This window comes from Chaetura pelagica, unplaced genomic scaffold (assembly GCF_000747805.2).
Source record: "Chaetura pelagica isolate M959 unplaced genomic scaffold, ChaPel_1.0 scaffold199, whole genome shotgun sequence".
Classification (NCBI taxonomy): domain Eukaryota; kingdom Metazoa; phylum Chordata; class Aves; order Apodiformes; family Apodidae; genus Chaetura; species Chaetura pelagica.
Genome location: NW_009970714.1, coordinates 1,853,552 through 1,876,471, shown reverse-complemented (window position 1 = coordinate 1,876,471; position 22,920 = coordinate 1,853,552). Strand labels below are relative to the sequence as shown.

Sequence of the window (22,920 nt, the reverse complement as noted above, 5' to 3'; positions counted from 1 at the left end):
AGAGTGGAGGCACCCTAGTAATTACGAAGGGGATACTTACAGATTTAGATTGGTCTGCTAGAGGCTAAACTTCTTCCATGAATGTCATGGCAGCTGCTCTGGAAGGGCGAAGTGTGATTCTCGGGAGTTGCTGATGAGCAGCCTTCACAAGGGGTGGAAATGAGGTTTTTGAGAAAAAAATAAAACTAGCTCTGTTGCATTACACTTTTCAGTGTTCTGAAAGATGTCCTGGCAGAATGGTGGTGGGCATTGACTTTGGAATGGAGACAAACAGAAAAGGATGCAGGGGGCAGTAACCCAAGAAACCTTACGAGGTGGTTGTATTTAGCTTCCAGCCAGTAGGTCTGTGAGGATAATGTGAAGCCACTCTTATACCTTTATTCAGTGGCACTACTGATCTGAAGGTCTGCATTCATATGCCTGGTGCTGATTTCTTATGTCTTGCTTTCACAGCAGCTGTCCTTTGAGTTGCATATGGAAATAATTTCATTCATGTCAGTCTAATAGAAATATACTTGATCTTAGAGTAATGATGATCAGCAGTTGATGGAGTTGCCGCATAAGATACACTTCTGCTGAACTGTAGCAGCATTCAGGGCTGCCCTTGGCGTGTAATCTTGTCAGGACTTTCTCTGAGAGCAAAATGGCTTTATTTCTTTGCAGTGCAGTTGTCAGCTGCTGCACCCTGAGCTGTATGCATAGATCTGTTCGGTGCTGTGCTGTTCACTGCAGCACCAAATTTGCCAAGTTTCTGCAATGAATCAGGACTAGAAACTTGGAGGTGATGGTGATGTTTGCAGCATTGTTCATATTGCTACATTCAAATTACATGCTGTAAGCCGTAAGCATGTCGTGTTCCAACATCTCTGTGCTTCATGGAGCTACAGCAGGCTTTATCCATGCTTCAGCTGATGAGCAGTGTTTCACAGATGCTCTCGTTATGACTGGGACTGCAGAGATTGTTCCAATCTGCTGAATTCTGTCCTTGGCACACCAGGAAGAGCTGTATTGTGCTGTGAGCGTATTGGTTGTTTGTCTGGCTAATGGGCACAGCCGAAGGCAATGAGTCCCAGGATGGTAGGTGATGAAATTGGAAGTGAAGACTTACTCTGGATCAAGGGGACCTGGAGATCACTAAGCACATTTAATACAGCTGCAGGTTTTTCCCAAGATGCAATTCTTACTGGGAATATTTTTAAAAACCTTCAGCAAAGAAATGGGAGTCATTAATTATGACGGCATCGAAGCAGATTTGTGTTCATGCAGTGGGCTGTTCTAGTGCTGCAAGCCTCTGCACTGAACTAACAGTTCTCACCCAGTCTGTGGTGACTCCTCCACTGTTTCTCTCTCCCTGCCTCTGTCACGCTCCCAGTACCGATAACGACAATGATGTCTTTGCTGGGACTATTCTGGGTTTCTAGAATAGTCTGAAAAAGCTGCCATCTGTCTCTGTCCCTTTTTAAATATTAACTTCATGAGGCTCTTGAAGCTACTTTGATTGCAGAGTGCTTTGATGTGTGTGTGAAGTGTCAAGAGATTGGTTGCTTTTAATATACCTGTTAATGCAGTGCCCCTCCAGATGAGCCTGTTTTTCATCTGATTTGAAGCAGTGATACTGTATATAGCGACACTGCATGTTAACATCTATTCAAACAGTTACCTCTGTCTCCACCACAGTATTCATTCAAGGCAAGAAGCTGATGTGGATTCTTGCTTCATAACCTTGCAATTTTGTGCAGTAATGACAACAGCATTCAGACAGTGACTTGATAGCAGCTCTCATGCACATGTGTTAGTTAAAGCAGCTTTCTTAGGGGACAGATGAGAGGGTATAAGGTAGGAGCTCTCATTGATGCTCCATTTCAAATTGCACTTGTTAGTATTGTAATGGAAACTGCAGGTATGCTTTATGCTGGTTATTTAGATGCTGCATTGGCTTTGCTGCTTGAATTACTTTTTTTTTTCTAAGAGAAAAAAGGGTGCTTTGATTTACTAGGTGGGCTGAAATCTCCTGTTTCAGATACTTCAGCCCACTTACTTGAGATAATACTCACATTGTGGAAAGTTGACAGAACAATGAACATTGGTGGGGAGGAGGAAGGTTGGCAGATTTCAGCTTCTGGGAGACCCTGTCCAAAACCCAGAGGGCGTAGGCAGGAGGCTCCACAGCGGGATCAAGAACATTCAGATTTGCAGCTTTGGGAAGCTATTGGACAGGTCACTGCAGTGTTAACTATATCCCTGCTATTTCATATTCATCACTGCAATGAAAGGCAAAGCTTTTTGGGACTGTTAGTGTTTGGGAAAACCAGAACAACCAGAGGACAACACAGACTTCAGTTAGTGTATCAGTGTTGTCCAGTAATACAATGCAATACAAAGGCCAAAGTGAACCTCTGAAACCAGGTTTGCATGCTCTGGTTGATAAATGTAATGCTCGGTGATACATTATTCCTACCAAAGCTGTGACACCGTTTGCTTTTGCAGTTGCATAATGCAAACACTGAGTAAGATTCCTCAGCTCACAGGGCGCTGGCATTTCATGAATCCGAGAAAGAGAACGCTCATCGCTTTCAGGGACTGAATGTGTGTCCTGGCTGAAAACTAGGTAGACTAGAAGCAACATGGTGAGCTTTTGGAAGCGTTCAAGACCAGGTTGGATGGGGCTTAGAGCAATCTGGTCTAGAGAAGTGTCCCTGCCCGTGGCAAGGGGGTTGGAGTTAGATGATATTTAAGGCCCATTCCAACCCAAACCATTCTACGGGTCTAGCTAAATTCTGATTATGTAGGTCTAGTACATTTTTAAGTTAGGCTGTCTGTGGCTTAGCCTTCGAAGATATTTTTTTTTTTAATCCAAATAATTTACCTCATGTTATTTACATGTAGGAAATTGATTTCGCTAAACTGCTTGGAGACTGAGGAAAATAGCCTATAATAAGTTCAAAGTAAGCTTTGATGCTAATTGTATTTAAGTGTCTTGTGTTACCACAAATTACAGTTGCCTGGAAGTCAGAAGGAAAGAATAAAAAAGGCTTTGTACGTGTGTTTATTTCTAAGTAAGTAAAGGAGAAATTGCTGCGTCCAATGTGAAAATCTTTTGAAACTTGAAATTTTGAAATTAATTTCTGAGTATTGTTGTCTGTAATATAGTAGTTAAGAGCACAGCCACCTGACCTTTGGCTGCTGCTTTAGAGCTTATAGATGAAGTTCTTTTTCTGAGTGCATCGACTGCGATGGCACAGAAGAATGACTTTTGATCCTCTCCTTGTTTTTAATTCTGAAATGTGTATGTGTTTCTTATTGTAGCTTTTACAAAACTGATCACAGTAAATGGCCAAGAATATCATCTTCAGCTGGTTGACACTGCTGGCCAAGTAAGTACTTTCTTTCTTTCTTTGAATCTTTCTTCAGAGTTAAGACAAGTATTCATACTCATGTAGAGTTCAGTTGGTAGCAACTATGTGCTTGAAGCTGCTGTTTAACTTAAATGATTCTGTCTTGTAATTTAGTTACCATAGAGCAGTATTTCTGTAGTGTTTATTTAGATGGTTTTATTGGGGGTTCATAGGGTTTTTTTCCTGTCTATTGAACATGTGCCTGTAAAGATGGAGAAGGAACTGCCTTAACTCTGATGTACTAAAAGTTCATGAGTTGCTTGCTTTTAAACTTTTTATCTAGATTGCTCGATATTTAAGAACTAAACTAACAGCCTTGCTGTAGATGGAAAATGTCACTTAAATAAATCATGGAGAAGTTATTAATTACTTCTTGCTATTTGTGTTCTCCAGCTACACCACCATGACTTACATCCATTAAATAGTTGTGGGGAGTAGGCAGAAATGCATATAGGTGGTACTGTGGGGACTACCAAATAAACTAAGGCAGTTTGTTTACACTGTTAAGTAAGTGATGACTCATGTATGCTTCTGAGCCTTCATGTAATCACAGGGAGTGCAGAAGTAGACAGTGAATGTGTCCCCTGTAGCATGGTCAGTAGCTTCATGAAGTACAGGGTTCAATTAAGTCCTGCTTGGCTGAACTTGATGTGCATGTTCCACACACAGGACTGCCCCATCTTTTGAAAGTTAGGGAAAAAAAACAGAACAGGGACTGTTAAACCCCTATAATTTTACCCTAGTCATTTTATTGCATACCTGTTCTTACCTTCTGTGAGTTCTGATATTGTGCCTTAAGGTTTTTCCAAACTGTGAGTAGTGTTAAACAATCTTAGCATAAAATATGCTGCCAATGCTAAAGACTTCAAAGCTGCATGACAATTGCTCATAGCTGAGACATTATTCAGAAGGTTTGTAACCTTCTAGGTATGTTTGGTTGCTTTCCTTGAAGAGAACAACATGATGTAAGAATAACCATGCTGTATTTATATGGTGTCAGCTTGTGCTGCTGATCAGCACTACATTCAGTTATAATCTGTCAGAGATGTCTGAAGTGGTTAAAAAACAATACTTGTGACATGTGCTGGGGCAAGATTGTTTGATGGGGAATATTCTGCAGTGGAAGGCAGGGCTGAGATGAGCAGATTGTGAAGTATGAACAGCAGAGCAAGCTCCATAGGTTTCACTTTGTGCCAGTGTCTTGCCTTACATCTCAAATTGTAGTGCTGTGATTCAGGTTCCTCTTTGAGGAAGAAATTACCTTCTGGGAAGGCAGTGTAACTTCACCAGTAACATACCTCTTTTGCTGAGGTTTATTTTCAGGGCTGATTTAATCTTGTACAGTATTGTAAAACCAAAATAACTTCATTCCCAGCCTGTGGTTATTTTCGGATTTGCCTATTCCTATTAATGACTTGAACTTTGAGTTCTAGCTTACAGGGTTAGAAGGGAGAGTTGATACTGGATTATGGAAGGTGTGTCTTGGACAGGTTTTTTTCTCAAGTCTTGTCTAATGATCCATAGGGAATCCTCATGTGTATACAGCATAGCAGGGATTATATTGTAGATTTGTTACATACTTGAAGACATTGCTTTGACTTGAGAAATTGTAGCTATGTTGTTTTATCACTTGGCAAAGTTCTTAGTTTGACCTACAAGTTCCAGGAAGTGTATTTTCTCCTTCTCATAAAAAGCTAAAAATTAAGTAAGTAATTAGAAATAGTGGAGATTATGGCACTTTTTTTCTTGGTACTCCTCTTCTGTTTGTGCCTCCTTATCTTTCATGGTTATCTATTCAGATTTGTGTAGTTCAGTTAAACAGGAGTCTTGGTACAGGATCACAGAAGAGGAGTCCGAGAGGAAGTCTTACCTAACACCAAATTCCAGCTGGGGCAATGCTGAGAAATTCCCGGTAAAGTCAAACAACTGCAAAGTTGCACTTTCACCTGTTTTACAGGCAGACTAGCTCAAATCCCTATTGACTTTGGAATTACACAGCCAGCCCAAGTGGCAGGTTGGCATTTCAGTGGAGGTGGGGGAGGGCTGCACACAGTGTGTAGCAATAAAGGCAAATAAAGGCATTTTTTGTCAAATGTAATTCTTTCAAACTTTTTGTCCGAATCTGTGATGTCAATTTGGAAAGGATTTTTCCTCATTTACCAGTTAAGGAAGTTTGATTCCTTTTGGCTGTCTAGATTTAAGCTGTATGATTGCATTGTTCCATCTGTTCAGTCATGCCAATACACAGAGAAGTTATGTGATCTTTAGCTAAAACTAACATGTTAAGAAGCGTAGGTTTAAACACTTCAGAACTCTTACATTAAGAAGTCTCTTCTCAAAGTGAATATTTCCTGGGAACGCCTATTGGAATATTGTATATTTTTAATATGGGTCTCAGAGTATTTGTGTTGCATTTTCTTCAGTATGGCAGGAAAATATGGTTTCATTTATCTCTTTGGTCTCTTCTTTTTCTACAGGAGTAATAAGGTATTAAGTTTCTGGGTTGTTTTGGTGTTTTGGTTGTTTTTTTTTTAATTAAATGCTTCCCATACAATGTAAACTTCTACTTGTCATAAAGGAGCAGGTAGCTGTATTTCTTGCATCTACAGTTGATACGCATTAGTTGGCAAGCTACAGTTACTTCCTAACAGACCCCTTGGGTAATTTAGATATGATCAGTGCCACTTGAAGTTCTGAACTGCAGGATCCTGTTGTCAGCTGTTGAAATTAGGAATATGCAGTGTATCACTAGCAAGATAAGAGATGTAATTGCTAATTGGTGGTAGGACAGAGTGGATGTTTTCTACTAATACAAACTGATAATTAAGCAGCGTAAGAGGATTGGGGATAGCTTTAGCTGATCCATAGTCTTAGAAGGAATAAACCAAAAAAGCTGTAGATTAAATTTTAGAGTATACAGAATGACTCAGCTTTCTTGTAATTTGGTAAAGATTTCACATCTGGCATTATGGTGAAAAAATGTAATTCTGAAAGTACTACCTATACAAAGTGGTCCTGCACCTCATGTCTTACAAATAGACCAACTTACCTGCTGGTGATCTGCTAGCATCAAGTTCTGTACTGTGGTAGTAAGTAATTTTAAATGCAATATTCCTTCTGCAGGATGAATACTCCATATTTCCTCAGACGTACTCCATAGACATCAATGGCTACATTCTTGTTTATTCAGTCACGTCAATAAAAAGGTAATAAAATCTGTTGTGTTCTTCTGGTTCACATATTAAACAGATACGTTCTGGGTTCAGATACTGCCTCAGCTGTATTTTCTGTACATGCATTTAATTAATTTAATCTCTCCTTCCCTTACAAATAAAATAGAAAGCAAAGTTAATGTTTTTGCAGATCTAAATGTTGGACACTTTGCAGACCAATATGCAGGGTACCATGTAAGAAATCAGGCAGTGCTGAACTATATTGTTTTGAGGTGTAAGTAAAATACATAGAATTATTTCAGGAGTAAGTAGAGTTCGTGGCTCTAGCATCAGGCATAAAGGCAGACTTAAATATGAACCTAAAGAACACTCTACACTTACATCAAGTACCCAGTTAGCAGCTAGAGCAGTACCTCAGCTTTGTAGCTCATTACAGTCCTAAGATTTGACTTCTTGTCTTGGATTGTTCTGGTTAACTATCAGAAATTTTCATATAAATAACAATATTTTACTTTTGACCTGTAGACCCAGTCTTGACATGCTGCAGCAAATAGTCTTATTTGAAAATTTTGCTGGAATATCTGATTTGTGTTTGCTGTTAGCTGTCCATTCTGACTTGAGGACAGAGTCCATCATAGTGGGAGTCTCTTACTTGCAAGATACATCTCAGCCTTCACAAGTCTTTGTCATCATATGTTAGTTTGACCCTTCCTCTGGCTGTTTTGCTTTGCTTGAATACTGCTCATTCTTGAATAGATCTCAGTTTTCTAATATTGTACAGCATCTTTGTTATGACAACCAAAATAATGCTATTTTAAATTTTTCTTTGAGTAAAATGATTAGAACCTTAGACCTTTCACTCTTACTAAGTAGAAGTTGAAGGCACCTTTCCTAGATGTGTTCAAGGAAAGGCTGAATGTGCCGTGCTCTAGATGATGTGATTGTGTTAGGTCATAGGCTGGACTTGATAATCTCTAAAGGTCCTTTCCCAGCCTTGGTGATTCTGTGGTTCTTCTGAGAAAGCTGATCAGATTTTTACAAGTGTTGAAGCATTCTGTGTCTTTTCCTCTGAATCAGGCAAGACTGGTCATCTTAAGTTCTCTTTAGTCGATCCTCATAAAATACAGGTACAACATCTTGCCTGTTGGCTTTTCTGTGCTTTGCAAAGAAAGGATACGGTCTGGTCATAAACTTCATTGCTTGCAATTTCTTTAATGTTGAACAGGTTTTTACAGTCCTTCATTCTTGATTTTGATCCTTAGTTCTGAAGTAGTGAAGGGCAAGCACGTGTGATCAGGAGGAAATGCAGCAGATGTTAGGCTTTCCTGTGTGTCTAGAGGTAATAAACCACATTTTTTTTAAATTTAGAGATTCAGTGTTAGTGCTGAGTAGCTTGTATGAAAAAGAGTTAGTATTCTCAGCCTTAAGTAGACAATCCTCCACTCCTAAAATTAATAGAAGCATGTTGATTGCTAAGTGGTGCTGTAAGGACAGAAATGTCTTTCACTAAAATCAGTGTAGATTGCTTAGAGGCTGCTGCAGCTTGTGCTGTTCTCTGGTTGGCAGCTAAAAGAAATGTTCTTTTTTTTAGGCTACTCCAGTTGCTGCTTCATGATGTCTTGAGCATAGCAGCATAGGTGAAGGAACGAAAAATCCATTTTCTGTGGCAGCATTCAGTCAGTTAAAACAGAAACCAAATTATGGTGAAAGTACTGACAGAACAATATGTTAAATAGCCTTTTCATTAGCATTTTAGTTTTTATCAATTTATTCCAAGTTTTTTTTGTTCCTTTTTTTATTTCTTCCACAATATTCCAGTAGCTTATATGACTTGCCTGGGCAATCAAATTACATCTGTCTTGACTTCTGTCGAAGTGTGTATATTGATCTGAGTATTTGAGAGCATCGACAGCAACCTTAATAGAAGTGCCCTTTTAAAACTATCATCTTCCCTGCTAACTTCCAGTGGAAAGTTTAGATGGGACTTTAATAAAAGCTAATGTCTTATGTTTTTCGTATTCCCAGACTCTTAAGCAGCAAGGTGAAAGGCTTTTGCTCTAGTTCAGCTTAAATAAATTACAATTATTTATCTTGCAAGGGTCCATAATTTTGTGTAATACGTTTATCTGGCAGCTAGCAATTTTTGTGGTTACATTTCACACATTGAGCTGTTTGCTGTAACCCTATTTGTTTGACAGAACTGGAAAGGAGCTCTTAAGGTCTCCAGTTCTCTTGCTGTTTCATGACTTGATGTGATGATGCTCTTTTTGGATTGCTCAATATCTGTCTTAAAGTGTGTTGCTGGTCCTTCTAGCCTTGTTAATTTGAAAAGCTTTCTGGAACATTAAATTAATCTGGTCAAGCCAATTCACTTCCTGGCAGTTCTTAACAGTTGTTTCTGTGTCAGAGTAAATAGCACTTCTCTTTTGGTTTCCACCTTGGTTGGTTCACAAAGATCAGTTGTTTATTTGTAGTATTTTTACCGAAAATGTGTGTAGTGAACTATCCTAGGCAAGCAGGTAGGTACGGAGGATTGGGCAACGAAGAGCTCAAGTTGAACAAGAACACTTTGCAGCATTGTGCCCTGGAACCTCAGGTGAGGACTTGCCACGGTGCTGTGCTGTGACATGGTGGTTTTCTGGCTGTGCTGGGAGCAACACACCTAATAGTGGAGGGGAAACAGTGATTGTACTGTGTTAGTGATTCAGTTATCCTGTGGCTAGTATGCTAGATCTTTCCTCTTTCTTCAGACTGAGAACCGGTTTTGTGGTCTGTAGCAGAATTTTTTGGTAGTATTTTTATTCCTCTTTTGGTTTGCCAAGTCACCTAGTTCTCTGTGTAGCAATGCCTCTGACCTCTGTCACAATGAAGTTCCACTTAACTCTTACATTTGAAATAATTATAAGAACCAAAGTCCAAGAGAAGTTCTCAGGACCAGATTTTCACTAATACCGTTTCAGTCCATCAATTCCACAATTTTATGTAATGTGCAGTATTATACTTGAATTACTAATACCAAATTGTGTCAGACTAAGTTACACTTCTGTTTGCAAAGAACTAATTTTCTTAATAGGTTATAGTTAAACTATTAGCTGAACATGGAGAATACTGTGTTTTACTCAATCTCAAAAGTCAGACAAATTGACTTACCTGATAAATCCTTCTTAAATATGGTAGCATTTGTAGTTCCAGAAGTGAGAAGTTTTAGTGATTCAGATAGCCTGAATAGTGGTTTTAGGCACCAGTTCTTTAAGAGCGCCGAGTTGGAAGTGTGTTTGAGTGCTGCTCTATTTTTGAGAGTTTCAGTTCTAATTTAAATGCAGTGTGAGTCAAGACACTCTGCAGCTAGCAACCTTGGAAGCTGGAAACGTTCTGGTCGCTTTTTTGTTGTCTAGTTGTATGTCACATGTGTTGTGCGAGCTTGTTCCTCTCTCTTAAATCTGAGTTGTACACTTCATGTACCAGCAATTTTCCATACTGTAATTAGAGGAGCACAACATCTGCTCTTCAGCCCCATTTATAGCTTGTTCTCAAAGTACTAAATGTCAAATGCAGTGGGTTTTGTTAGTGAGGTTTTTGACTTCTTGGTATTTCACAGTACTACTTCTTATCTCTGGTCATCCAGACTTCATGTGCATGGTAGGTAAACAGAAAACAAGTATTTTGAATTACCACTGTTTTGATACCATCTTGCAGATGAGTTTACTCACTTTCCATAGAAAATTAGAATTTAGGCTGCTTTTGTCTTTCACATAAAAAGAAAAAACTCTGTATGAATGAAGTGCATTTAAAAAAGAATGTATTATTTCAAGATGAAGTGTGCTTAGCTAAAACTGCTTTAATTTGACACGCTCACCCAGGATTGTTGGGACTCTAGTAGTTAACCTTCTTACTGCAGATACAAACCAGATGAGAGGTGGGAGAGGCTTTTAGTGATTCTATCCTACATGCATCTGTCCTGGGTAATGCTACTTATTTCTGCAAATATCATAACTGGGCAGGCTCTAATGATAGGTGTATGCTAGTCTTTGCTGCTTCTGGGACCATTTTGTCTGTTGGGCACAAACTGGTAAGACTTTAAGCTTCTTTCTAGTTCTGCCACTATACAGAGTTAAGTTTTAAACACAACAAGCTACATATGCATTTAATTGCTTGTGTATTAGGTATTAAGGATAAACATTGGAGTGCATGTGTGACTTCATCCCTTTATTTTGCAGTTTTGAAGTGATAAAAGTTATCCATGGCAAGTTATTGGATATGGTGGGAAAAGTCCAGTAAGTAGTGACACTTTCATCTCATTTCATTGCAGGCATGTTGCTAGTACTTTGTTCAGTATACTATAACTGTTCTGAAGTTCTGAACTTTCTTTCACAGAATACCCATTATGCTGGTTGGAAATAAAAAAGACCTGCATATGGAACGGTATGTGACCTCCAGTATGTGGGAAATGCAAGACAGCAGCCGACATTCCTGTGGCTGCAATGGGCTGGCTTTGTTCTTGGCTTTCCATAACTGAAATCAAATTGTAGGTTAAAATAAGGTACTGGCAAAGAAGTTGTATCCAGAATGTGAACTAAGAGCCATGAACTTGTGTTGTAATGTTGACTTTTGACATAAGGTTCTAGGGACGGTTGTTTAACACTTTGGGTTTTTTCAAAACAAGTAACTGAAGTGTTTTCTTCACGACTGTAAAATACCAGATGATGTTCCAGATTATTAAAACAAAGCAATACTTTGGGACGGCTGCTTTTCTGGGTCACATAAAAGTTTTAGCTGGCCCGGTAGACCATTTAACAGCAGCCAAAAGCAAATGCTGTAGATCAGACTTCACAGAACATTCCTATTACGTGCATTTATGTGCTTCAGTACTCTGAAGTCTTTCGTGATGTATCAAATTCCAATTATTTTGCAAGTTACAAAGAAACATACTTTATTTTCCTTTGGTCAGGGTGATCAGCTATGAAGAAGGGAAAGCTTTAGCAGAATCCTGGAATGCAGCTTTCTTGGAATCTTCTGCTAAAGAAAATCAGGTAATGGATTTAAAATTCACTTTATTCAATTAGCAATGCCATGGAATGACTCGGTTTCACTTAATAAAGGAAGATAAAATATTAGCATGTACTCTGCAGGTATTTTGTGTAGATGGTTGGAAACAAAATGTCTGTCTGCATTCAGATTTGTGTGTACAAGTTTTTCCATGTAACTGTAAATGAAGGGAGGAAGCAAAGAACTGAGAGTTAAGCTTCACTGAACATAGCAGAACACTTTGTGACAAACTCGAATCCACGTGGTGGGTGGAACAAGGTCTGATCTGCTGCAGTTACCTCAAATAGGAGGTCACTGCGGTTGCATAGGAATGAGTTGGTATAAGGTGATGAACCTCGTGTTTTAAGGCTCTGGGTGAGGCTCTTGTCTCTCTAATGTGGGCAATAATTGTTTTTAGGGAGGGGCGGGGGGCGTGTAGAAGGAAACTGAAAGATGTTAGAATACAGCAGAGGCTGTCAGACACTGCTGTGATACAGCTGGAGTGAAGTTGCATGATCTGACACAATATAGCCCACAAACATTTACACTTGCTGGTTTCCTTTCACAGAAATGAAGTCTTTAATTACATGTTGAATAATATTGTCATCTTGGTTGTGATAACTTGCTTTAGAAAGTCTCCTAAGTGTGTTCTGGTATTTCAGTTTGTTCCTGTGGCTGTTAATCATAATTTGTAAATGATTTGACACTTTAGGTATCTAAGCTACAAGAGCCTTCTAGTTTGGGCTTGAAGTAATGATAACTGCTGTAGGTTGAAGGGGAGGTGCCTTTATTCTCTCTTTCTTTTTCCTTGCTATTTTTTTCCGTATGGGTATTGAGCATCAAAACCTTTGCTTTTTGAAAATACAGACGTATCAGATCAAAAGGACATTGTAAGGATAGTTTTAAACAATTGAGTCCTTACGCAGAAGAAATGCTTACATTGCTTCATATTTAGCCTAGCTTATCACATCCTTGGCCTCCTTGATAACATCAGCACAATCAGAAGGGAGGGCAATCCTATTGCTAGGAGTAGGACTTGTTCAAGGAGCCTTCCTTTCCCTCTCCTCCATCCCCAAAAGCAAAAAAGATTTGTCTAATGTCTGTTGTCAACAATTCTACACGTTACTTGAGTAAAGTTGGATTTTCCCTGGAAGAACTACTTGGATTTTTTAATCCAGATATTAAACTCTTGGAGTTAGTTTATCAGTACTTCTGTTTTTGGCTAAGACTTAATAAACATTGTCAAAACTGGGTATGGTGAAAGCATGAAGTTTCTCAATATCTCCTCCGTACTGCTGCAGAGTTTTCAAGTTGCATACCCAAGGAAACTAAATTGACAATGTCAAGAATAAATCAGTTAAGCATCTGATTCCCACACCCTTTATGTTAAAAGACTCAGTACTTTTGGATTAGGCAAAGCTATTTCTGGACACTTTTTCTTTTGGCATATGGTCACAACGTGTAACAGTAGCAATTCATATCTAGCAGAACATCTTGCTGATAACTTTTCTGAAGTTTGTATTGTTCTTAGTTTAAGAAAAAAAAAAGTTGGATATATTTATGAAAAAAAGCATACAAGCCTTTTATGATGCTTGGTATGTCTTGGATATTAAACTGCTGCACGAACGAGGTCCCATTGACTGCCATGTGTTTGTGTCTGTTCCTTTACCTTCAGACTGTCCATATTAAGTTATGCTGCCAGATGAAATGTATATAGCAACTCCGTAGTTTTCAGGGAAATCAGAATTGGCAATTGTATTGTGAAACATTCAACATGTACAGTCCTGTACAAATACCACAGCAAATCAGAAGTTCATTATTCCTGCTAAAGGTGTCTGTTCAAGGTCTTCATTTCAGCTGGATCCTTCAGAATAGTGATCATGGGTCACTGTAAATTCTGTCCCTCTGGATTTAGACACAGGTTCTTAGAAACAGATGCTTGGACACAATTCCTCCATCATGCCTTGCAGATACATAATACACCTGGTGGATTTGTCTGGCTTCAGAAGTTTGGGAGATCATATGTCACTTCTGAGATGGGTTCCCACAGCATGTGACCATCTTTCAGGCTTTCTGGTGTGCTTCCTTTGGAGGCTTGGGAGGTGCAGAAGGAAGTGTGAAGCAGCCCAGAACTGGGGCAGCTGCCTTAGTCTTCTAGCTAACCACTGTGAAGGAAAGCTCACCTTCGAAGAGCTGGGAGATTGAGGTTTGAGAAAGTGTGGAGTCCAGAGCTGTGAGACACTAGGGGGAACCGAAGACATCAGGCATTGTATCCCTTTCTATGAGTTAGACCAGGAGCACTTCTGAACTCCTGTGATTTTTCCTCCAAATTCTAATTTGACAGGATCAAAACAGCTGATTTATAGATCTCTATCAAGACAGGGTATGATCTCTTACTCTGAAGCTATCTCTGGTTTGGGGGGCAGGGAAAGGGTTTCTTTTCAACTTAGTAACAAGGTGTGTTGTCATTGTCCTGGTACTGAATGTTCACTTTATTAAGTCGACATTGCTGAGAAAAGTCTGGCAGCACTTCTTGCTTTGAAGGCTCATCCAGATCATCAACCTGTATTGGCTTGGTACAGCAAATGTAACTTGCCTATCAAGATTAAGTCTAAATGAGTTCCAAAGCTGCTGCTGATTCTGTTGGCTTCTCAGAAAGCTAATTTGAAGCTTAAAGGGATGAGCTGGACTGTACTGGGAATCTAGAGCTTAAGAAGTTAAGCAGAGAGGTGAAACCTTCCTGACTGGGGGGAAGTCTGTTAATTCTTTCTCTCTGAAACCTTGCCATTGGTATTTGGTGGATGTGGAGCAGAAATAGGACGATTTCTAGTATGCTGTTCTGAAATTGTCTTTTCAGGGAACTGCTGAAACCAGAGAATATATTCCCTATAACAGGTTCAGATAGCAAAAGCTCCTTTCCCCCTACACAAGGATGGAAAGCACTGACTCTTCTCCCTTCCTACTTTGGCAGAAAGATAATACTCCTTTTTGGAGCATCTGTGAAAGTCCTGTGAGCATAGCTGTACTATGTTGGGCAACTAAAATAGTTCTATAGATTAACTTCAACCGACTAGATGTATTCTAGTTACCAAAAGATACCACATTCCAGAACTTGAATGACTTGGAATAGATGGAAAGTAGGAGAGGCAAAGATCAAAGCTGTGGTGACCATAAATGGTAGTGGCTGGCATGGGTTCTCAAGGTCATGTATGTTTGAGGCTCTGTATCAGCTCCTGCAGACAAGGGGTGACCTGGTAGGGCTTCTGGAGGAGCCTTCATGTCAGGAACACATAAGCCACCTAGGGAAATCCCTGGGCTTTTGAGAAGGCAATTCAGAGACTTAATGCAACAGACATCATTTAGATTACTGGTGGGCTGGTATTGTCATACCTTCTCAAGATGCTTAATTATTATGTGTTGAACTGCTTTGGCTGACTTCAGGAGCTTTGAGCCTTCACCATGGAATTCCCTACTTTGTTTCACCTAAGCTGTAGAATAATGCTTCATCTTAGTCCCAGTACAATAAAGTGGTAATGGTTTGAAATGCAACCAGAATCCAAATTGGTCTTAAACCTACTTGAAGCTGGGAGCCAGCTTCTACTGGAAGAATTTAGGAAGTAACAAGCAGCCCAATTGTGTTCATTCAGTTATGCAAAATTCATTACATAAACTTGTTTTAGAAGGATCAAGGAAGTAGCAAAAAATGTACTTCTTGCCAAAACAGAGCTCTCTTAAAAAGCAGTTGCTGAGGCATTGCTTCTTTTTTAAGAGCAACTTCATCTTCAAGTTCAGAAGACGCATTGCTCAGTAAGTGCTTCAGAGTGGTTTTTGGATCTCAGCCCTTCTCCAGGGGTCTGACATGTCTACCTGGAAAAGTGTGTTTGGACTGGCAGAAGATGTGGGGGAAAATCCTCTCTTCCTTTACCTGACTGTTGTTCCAGTTCCCTTGTCCAGTTCTGTGCCAAGATAAACTAGTAGCATGAGCTGTTGAGAATTTCCTCTTAAAAATAATAAAACAGTTGCATAGTTGAAAAGCACAACATACCAAGGGGCTGCCTGACTCTGGAGGCCATGGGCTGGGGTTGAGTGTTTGTACCTTCCTGTGCTGGCTCCCCGCAGCATGTTCCCGACTCCCTGCTGGTGCAGAGGGAATTGTACCTCCCGAGCTGTCCAGCTCACACCATGGGACACATCTACAGAAGCAGTTGAGCCTCTGGTGTCTCTTGCATGGTGCTGAGCTCTCTGGGTAGCATATGTTGCCCAGGCTGACATCTATTTTGTTTCCTCAGGGGAGAAAGGCAGAAGAAAGCCAGATGGTTTTCTGTAGGCTAGGTGTGACCCACATTCTGTAATTGAACCATATGGAGGCAGATGCATATAAAGTCTGTCTGCATTCTTTATTTCTGGTCACAAAACATAGCTTCTTGCATTGCTTAAAAGCTCATTCTAAAATCCTTCAGCATGTTTGGGCTGAATTAAAATTCCTAAGTGTTAACTGTAGGACAGTGATTAAATCTTCTCAGTGAATACATCTTTTCTGTGAAATGAATTAACAAGCTCTGTGAACTCCTACATCTTAGTGTGTCAAACATCATGTCTTTGACAGAGAATGTGCAGCTTCTTGGTTGACAGAAGAAGTTGTGAAGGTTTTTTAATGGATGCTTTGAAGCAGAGGTAAAACTTGTGCATTAAAATGAAACCATTGAAAATTTGAGTTCTAAGTAAGGAAACATGGGTGCAGCATATTTGTAAATCAGTATGTCATCAAGTTCTCATTATGGGAAACTTCATTAGTGGAACCAGTTTGATAACAAATGCAGTCTTGACTGTGATTCTTTTAGAGTCTAATTTGCCCAGGAAATGTGTTGTATCATTACAGGACTAATGAGCCATTTCTGTCAGATTCTGTTGGGATTGCAGGGAAACTCCATTATATGGAGGAATATTCTGTTTCCAGATATTTGTAAAGTACTGTGCACAAACTGTACAAGTGTGGGAAACTTAAAAATTCAGTCTAATCTTGTTAAGATTGCTTTAAGATTGTCGTGGGGCTACTTCAGTCATTGAGATTAATTTGGAAGTTATCCAGTTAAGAATTATACCTTGCAAAGGCAGAAAAACATCTGTCAGATCAGAACACACAGTCATAAATCACAGGGTGCTCTTCTGCCTGCTGGTTAAAACCAGCAAAACCCCCTTTTTATCCTCCTTCCTAGTGTGACTGCTTGTATATAATGAATATACCTTCCTTCTTAAAGAGTGTATGCTTGGAATTCATTAAACAGATGGCTAGAGGTTAGATAAACTTAAACTTAAAATGGCATGTCTGAGATGATCAGAACACCATTTCCAAGTTGAAGATTCACATGTTCAAGTACTGATCATATGGTGAATCTGCAGCTTGAAAATACTGTAGAGAAGAAAAGTGCTTTAGAATTGTCCTTGACTGGTGTGGATTTACTCATCTTAAATTACTTCTAGGCAATCTTAGATGCTACATGTTGTAGTTTCTGCACTTTTTGATGGAGGCTAGTGTACAATTTTGAAAGCCTTAGAATTGGGTGAACCCTGAAAATACCAGGTTAACAGTGTAAGGTATTTGGTACAAGTAGCATTTGTGATGCTGTCCCAGACACCTTTCTTTTCTCTTTCACTATTCCTAAAAACAAGCAATCAAAACCCCAGCTAAAACCAAGTTACACTTAATTGTATTCTTCTGTAAAACGTTCTGAATCATTGAAGTGGTCTGACATTCTTTCTCAGTGTCTCTGTTTCAGTTAAACTTATTTTCATGGGAAATCATGTCTTTTCATCCCAAGGTTTTTAACTTGGACTCACTAGCATGTGTGTGTTGAGGGAAGTATCCCTGTTCAGAGCCCTTGTATTGTTTCATCACCTGGAGCTTGGGTAGGGAAGAGCCTTTTTCACCAGGCTGCTTTGTGCTCAGTGTGGAGACTTGGCAGAGTTGACAACAGAACAGGGTCCTCCTGCCCTGAGCTCACTCACTGCCTTCCCTCTGAAACAGTGAGGGGATCCCTGGTGTGTGTGTGGTGCAGTTTTGGGATCCCTGGGGTATGTGTGGTGCAGTTTTGCAGAGGCTTCTCATAGTTCTGTATGTTCCCTGCGTTAAGCCAGGGTGTTTATGTGAGCCTGGCCATCTTAGCAATGGCTGTCCTGTAGTTTAAAAGGTTAAAGCTGTTTAAAATGTAACCCCCTTTCTCTCTCAGAAGGAGTTTATTGAAGGATATTGCTTAATGTTAGGCAGTGGGTCATTTGGCTCACGTTTTCCTTTGTGTTCTTGCACTATGTCTAACACTGTAAGATGAGAAAGTAAAGAATAGTAAAATAACCCTCATACTGGGCGGTGTGAAGTCACTGTTCAGAGATGAAAATTCTACTGCCTTTTGTAATGACTTGGAATCTTAAATATTACTTAGAAGGAACAAATGGCTTTGTTCTCTGGAGCAGCACAGCAAAAATCTTCAATGCTGTCAGTCACTCAGTGCAAGTTTCCTATTTAAAATAAAGCTGAATTACAGGGATTAGCTCTGGTGTGTGGTGCCGTTTACACTTCCCCTCCCTGCAGGATTGCTGTAGAGAAGAGGTTCATATTATTCTGTAATTAGTGTATTTTTCCTCTTGGATTTAGAGTAAGTGTTGGACCTGCATTTATTTGTGTGTTGGTGTAGCCAGTAAAACCGCCAACACTTTATTTTGTTTTATTTTTTTCAGGAAGTGGGCATTTTCTGCTCACCTACTAACCTTGTAATCTCTCTCTGCAGACTGCCGTTGATGTTTTTAAGAGGATAATTTTGGAGGCAGAAAAAATCGATGGGGCAGCTTCACAAGGGAAGTCTTCATGCTCAGTAATGTAATTCCACTGCAAAACCTGAAAACACTGGGAATACATTCTACCTGAAGAAGCAAAACTGCCCATTATCTTTAAGGATAAACTATGCTTCTTTTTTTTATTTTATTTTTTTCTTCTGTTAACCTGAAAGACAGACAGTTGGTTTGGAGCCTTTCCCTTCAGATTATGTTAAACTCTGACTCCTGTGCAAATGGCTTCACTTCCATTTTCAAATTTTAAGCAATCATATTTTCAATTTATATATTGTATTTCTTAATATTATGACCAAGAATTTTACTGGCATTAATTTTTCAGTGTAGTTTGTTGGTTAGAATAATCATCAAAAAGATGCATATTGTTACACTACTATTAACTAGGCTTGGATATCAGTGTTTCTTTGTGTTAAATGTATACTTGTAAATAAAATAGCTGCAAACCTTAAATGCTTTCTTTATAATTTTTTTATTGGTTACTCAGTGGAACCTTGTTTCTGTGAAAAATACTCACCTGCTGCCCTTAAGAGGAGGAGTGAGATCTTTGGAGCCAGTGGATTGATTGACTATTGTTTGGGAAGTTGTTTGTGAATGATCCCAACCATTTTTATTCATGGGAAGGAGACACAAGTGACACCTTAGATTTGGAAGGGAAGGCTTGGGTTTGCAGCCAGACAACCTGCACTGAGTTTTATCTCTGTAGCTGTTCAGAGTCATGGAGCAAAGGGTGCTTAGGTCTCTCCAAGCAGGGCTCACACCTGCAGCACAGACTGTTCTTGTAGACTTGTAACTAGGAGCCCTGCCAGGATGGAGTAGGTTTCTCCAGGTCGGAAGTGTAGGCTTGCTAAGAAAACAAAAATGGCCTTGCATGTCCTGAACAAATTGATGTGGGTTGTTTACTGTGCATTTCTGTACTTCTGCATCTGGAGAGCATGGTGAGGGGTCTCCTGGCAGCTGGCTGTTCACAGGGCACAGCTCTGGCAGCTTCTCCTAAAAAAACTGCAAATTTTTGTTTGTCTTTTGAACTAGAGGTTTAACAAGCCTTAATCTCTTCACTCTGGAAACAAACTACTTGACCTACTCTGTTTTTAAGAACAAGTCCTAAACAAGCAACAAAAACACATGAGGCTGGTTTGGGGAAATGAAGTGTTCCTCATGCTTTTTGGTATCCATTTGAAAACGTTATTTCCAGCAGAAGTAAAATGGAAGGGAAAGTTGCAATGTGTTTGCAGCCAGAACTAGCTTTTGCATTTTGGTCTGTGCTGAAAGATGGAAATTCAGCATGTCTCATATCTTCATTTCTTGTGCAGTGGTTCCCTCATTATGTAGAAAATTGTCTGATCCCTTCAATTGACAGTATATGTAGAAAAACCTTGGTCACCATGAGATTAACTGGCTTCCTGGCAAAAAAAAAATTGCCTTTTATTTTTTTGTCTCTTTAGGGTATTTTCCAAAGTTTCTGAAAGCTTGTTTGTTAACCTGAATTTTTATATCTTGGGCTAAATACAGCTGGATGATGGTTACATTTGATAGATGACTGAAGTTCAGTGAAGTCAGGGTGCTCATTGAGGGAAACCAGCACATGCTTGGATTTTGAAACCAGACTGATCTGGGGCTGTACAGCAGGTTTCCTTCACAAGAACCTGCAGGGTAGTTTGGCTTATGATCATAGAATCACAGCATGGCTTGAGTTGAAAGGGACCTTGAAGGTCATCTAGTTCCAACCTTCCTGCATGTGCAGGGACAATTCCCACTAAACCAGGTTGCTCCGAATCCCATCCAGCCTGGCCTTGAACGTTTGGTGGGAAGGGGCAGCCACAGCTTCTCTGGGCAATCTGGGCCAGTGTCTCATCACTACCCTCCTACTAAAGATTTTCTTCCTAATATCTAACCTTAATCTACCCTCTTCTAGCTTAAAACCATTACCCCTTGTCCTGTCACTACACATCCTTAAAAAAAGTCCCTCCCCAGCTTTCCTGTAGCCCCTTAAGGTACTGGAAGGGTGTCTATGGTCTTCCCAGAGCCTTCTCTTCTCCAGGCTGAACAGCCCCAACTCTCTCAGCCTGTCTTCATAGCAGAGCTGCTCCAGCCCTCGAATCATCTTCATGATCCTCCTCCGGACTCACTCCAGGAGCTTTGTGTCTTTCCTGTGCTGGGAGCTCCAGAACTGGACACAGCACTCCAGGTGGGATATCAAAAGTGTGGAGCAGAGGGGGAGAGAATCGCCTCCCTTGACCTGCTGGCCACACTTCTTTTGATGCAGCCTATGATGAAGCTGCTGAGGATTCAGAAAGTGATCTGTGGAACACAGGAACAATGTGCATCTGTTCATGCATCCTTCCTTGCCTAATGGCAAGGCGATAGATGATTTGTTGCATGACCAGTCTGTGGTGTTGCATCATGGACACAACGTCATGTGGTCTACATCAAAGGCAGAAGTTATGGAATATCAGAAACCTCAAAGGCCACATTTACTGTATTTTTTTGTCAAGTAGTGGCTGCATGGGACTGGTGATCACTAATGCCTGAAGTAGCTGCTGCCTTGCTGCTTGCAGTGTGCCAGCTGCTAATGCCTTTAAGGGCATAGATGAGGAAATGTGCAACTTGATAGGCCTGGGATAATCAAGGCCCTGCCTTCCAGGAGGGAGGCTTTTCAGAAGGGCTTGAAGGCAGGTGCAAGTGTGGATGATTTGCAATGGGAACTTTCAGCCCTTCATGTACTCAGCACTGAGAATCATGTTCTGCTCTTGCCTTTTCTATGAGAGCTGAAGAATGGCCTTCATCAATGTCTGCTGTTTCCTTTGTCCTTTCTCTGCCTCATCCAGTAAGGAATAGAAATTATTCCACTCATCCAAGCCTTTCTCTGCTAACAAGTTCTAAAGACCAGTCACGTGCAATAGTCTTGCAGTTTGAATGAAATGTGTACTGAAATACTTGCCCTTTGCTGTACAGAGATTGCAGTTGGCTTCTTGAGGTGGCATCTTTCAGCAGTTGGAATCCAACAGATGCTGAGGCAGCTTCTGGCCTCCTTATACTGACTGAAAAGCCCTAAAATGGGGTGGTGGGCAATGTTGAAAGTCCTGTGTTATGTTCAGAAGCAAGAAATGGGTATCTAGTAAACTGTGTCTTGCCTGGAACTGATTAATTCATACAGCCTGGTATGGCAGCTGCCCTGATCCTTTGGAGGCTTCTGGAGGACTGGGATAAATGGTGCATGGATTAAAAGGTAAGTCATGAAGGAAATACATTCTCTATCCAAGGCTAGAAAAAGTTTGATATATCCTTAATGGGGCCCAGCCTTATTCTCAAGGGATGATCATTGACAAAGGTGAAAGTGCAAAGACTTTGTGAACTATTATACCCCCAAGGGTTGGGAGTGTTGGGCCCCAACGACGATGTCACCTTGTCACCCTAGTGCTCCCAGCCATGACTCCAAAGCAGGACATGTCTCCTCCTTCCCTTCCAGGGCACCAGGTGCAAGGCCATGGGGAAGGGCTGGTTTTGAGGACCCCCCTAGAGCCCCCCACTCTGGTTGCCACTCTTCCAAGAGGGAGTTTCCATGTGCTGTTACTTTTCCCACACCATCTGGTGAATAACGTGGCACCTAGAAAATAACACCAGAAATTCAGGGAGGGGTTGGTTTTGTTTGGTTGTTTTTTTTTAAATTAGATGAGACTTTTCTTCATCATTTCCTGCTTTCCCTCAGAACATGTCAATGTAAACAGTGTTCCTGTGGTGCTGGGGCAGGTTTACCTGTGTCAGCTGAAGGATGCATTTCTTCTCCAAACACAACATGCCACTTCCCTCCTCCAGTGCATCTTCCAGCTCAGCCTACGTGTGCGTGCACATGCACTCATTAACTTTTATATCTTAATTGAAAGGGTGGTGTATGTTTAAGCCTTAATAATGACATCCTTTCTTCCCAAAAGGTCTTTAATCTTGAAATGAAGCAATGAGCAGAGGCAGCAGCGCGGGGCTGCTGTGTGAAGCTGCTGGCATGCGGGTGGACAGGAGGAACCTGCCAAGAAAGGAGTTTTTAGGGTTTGGATTTGAAGCATTTCCTGATGGTCCAGGAAACTGCTGGGGGATGGGGGCAGGGGTGAAGAGGAGGATTTTATGAGTAGGAGCTGGGTGGGAGGTTTCTTCCAGGGCTATTAAATAGTATAAAAGACAAATCTCCTTTTATCATAGTGCCTTGGTGTGTCTCTGCATGCTGGTCCATGGGCCACCCCCATGTAATTTGCCTTTACCTCTTTCTATCCTGGCTCATTCATATAAACTGATGAACATAAACTGACAGGGCTGATGGGAGTGGAACACCTCCCTTATGAGGAAAAGCTGCGGGAGCTGGGTCTCCTTAGCTTGGAGAAGAGGAGACTGAGGGGTGACCTCATCAATGTTTACAAATATGTAAAGGGTGAGTGTCAGGAGGACAGAGCCAGGCTTTGTCCAATGATGTCCAGTGATAGGACAAGGGGCATTGG

The 22,920-nt window shown here is 40.5% G+C and overlaps 1 protein-coding gene across 1 annotated transcript in view; it reads left to right on the top strand.

Moving 5' to 3' along the window:
* The window catches only part of RHEB (Ras homolog enriched in brain), a 22,296-nt gene extending 3,410 nt beyond the window's left edge, over window positions 1-18,886 (top strand). The window contains exons 3-8 of the mRNA XM_010006017.1: window positions 3,307-3,374; window positions 6,519-6,601; window positions 10,786-10,842; window positions 10,943-10,990; window positions 11,517-11,598; window positions 18,376-18,886. Of these exons, the coding sequence (XP_010004319.1) occupies window positions 3,307-3,374; window positions 6,519-6,601; window positions 10,786-10,842; window positions 10,943-10,990; window positions 11,517-11,598; window positions 18,376-18,468 (431 nt within the window). The 3' untranslated portion in view covers window positions 18,469-18,886. The remainder of the gene's footprint in view (window positions 1-3,306; window positions 3,375-6,518; window positions 6,602-10,785; window positions 10,843-10,942; window positions 10,991-11,516; window positions 11,599-18,375) is intronic.
* Window positions 18,887-22,920: the final 4,034 nt, after the last annotated feature.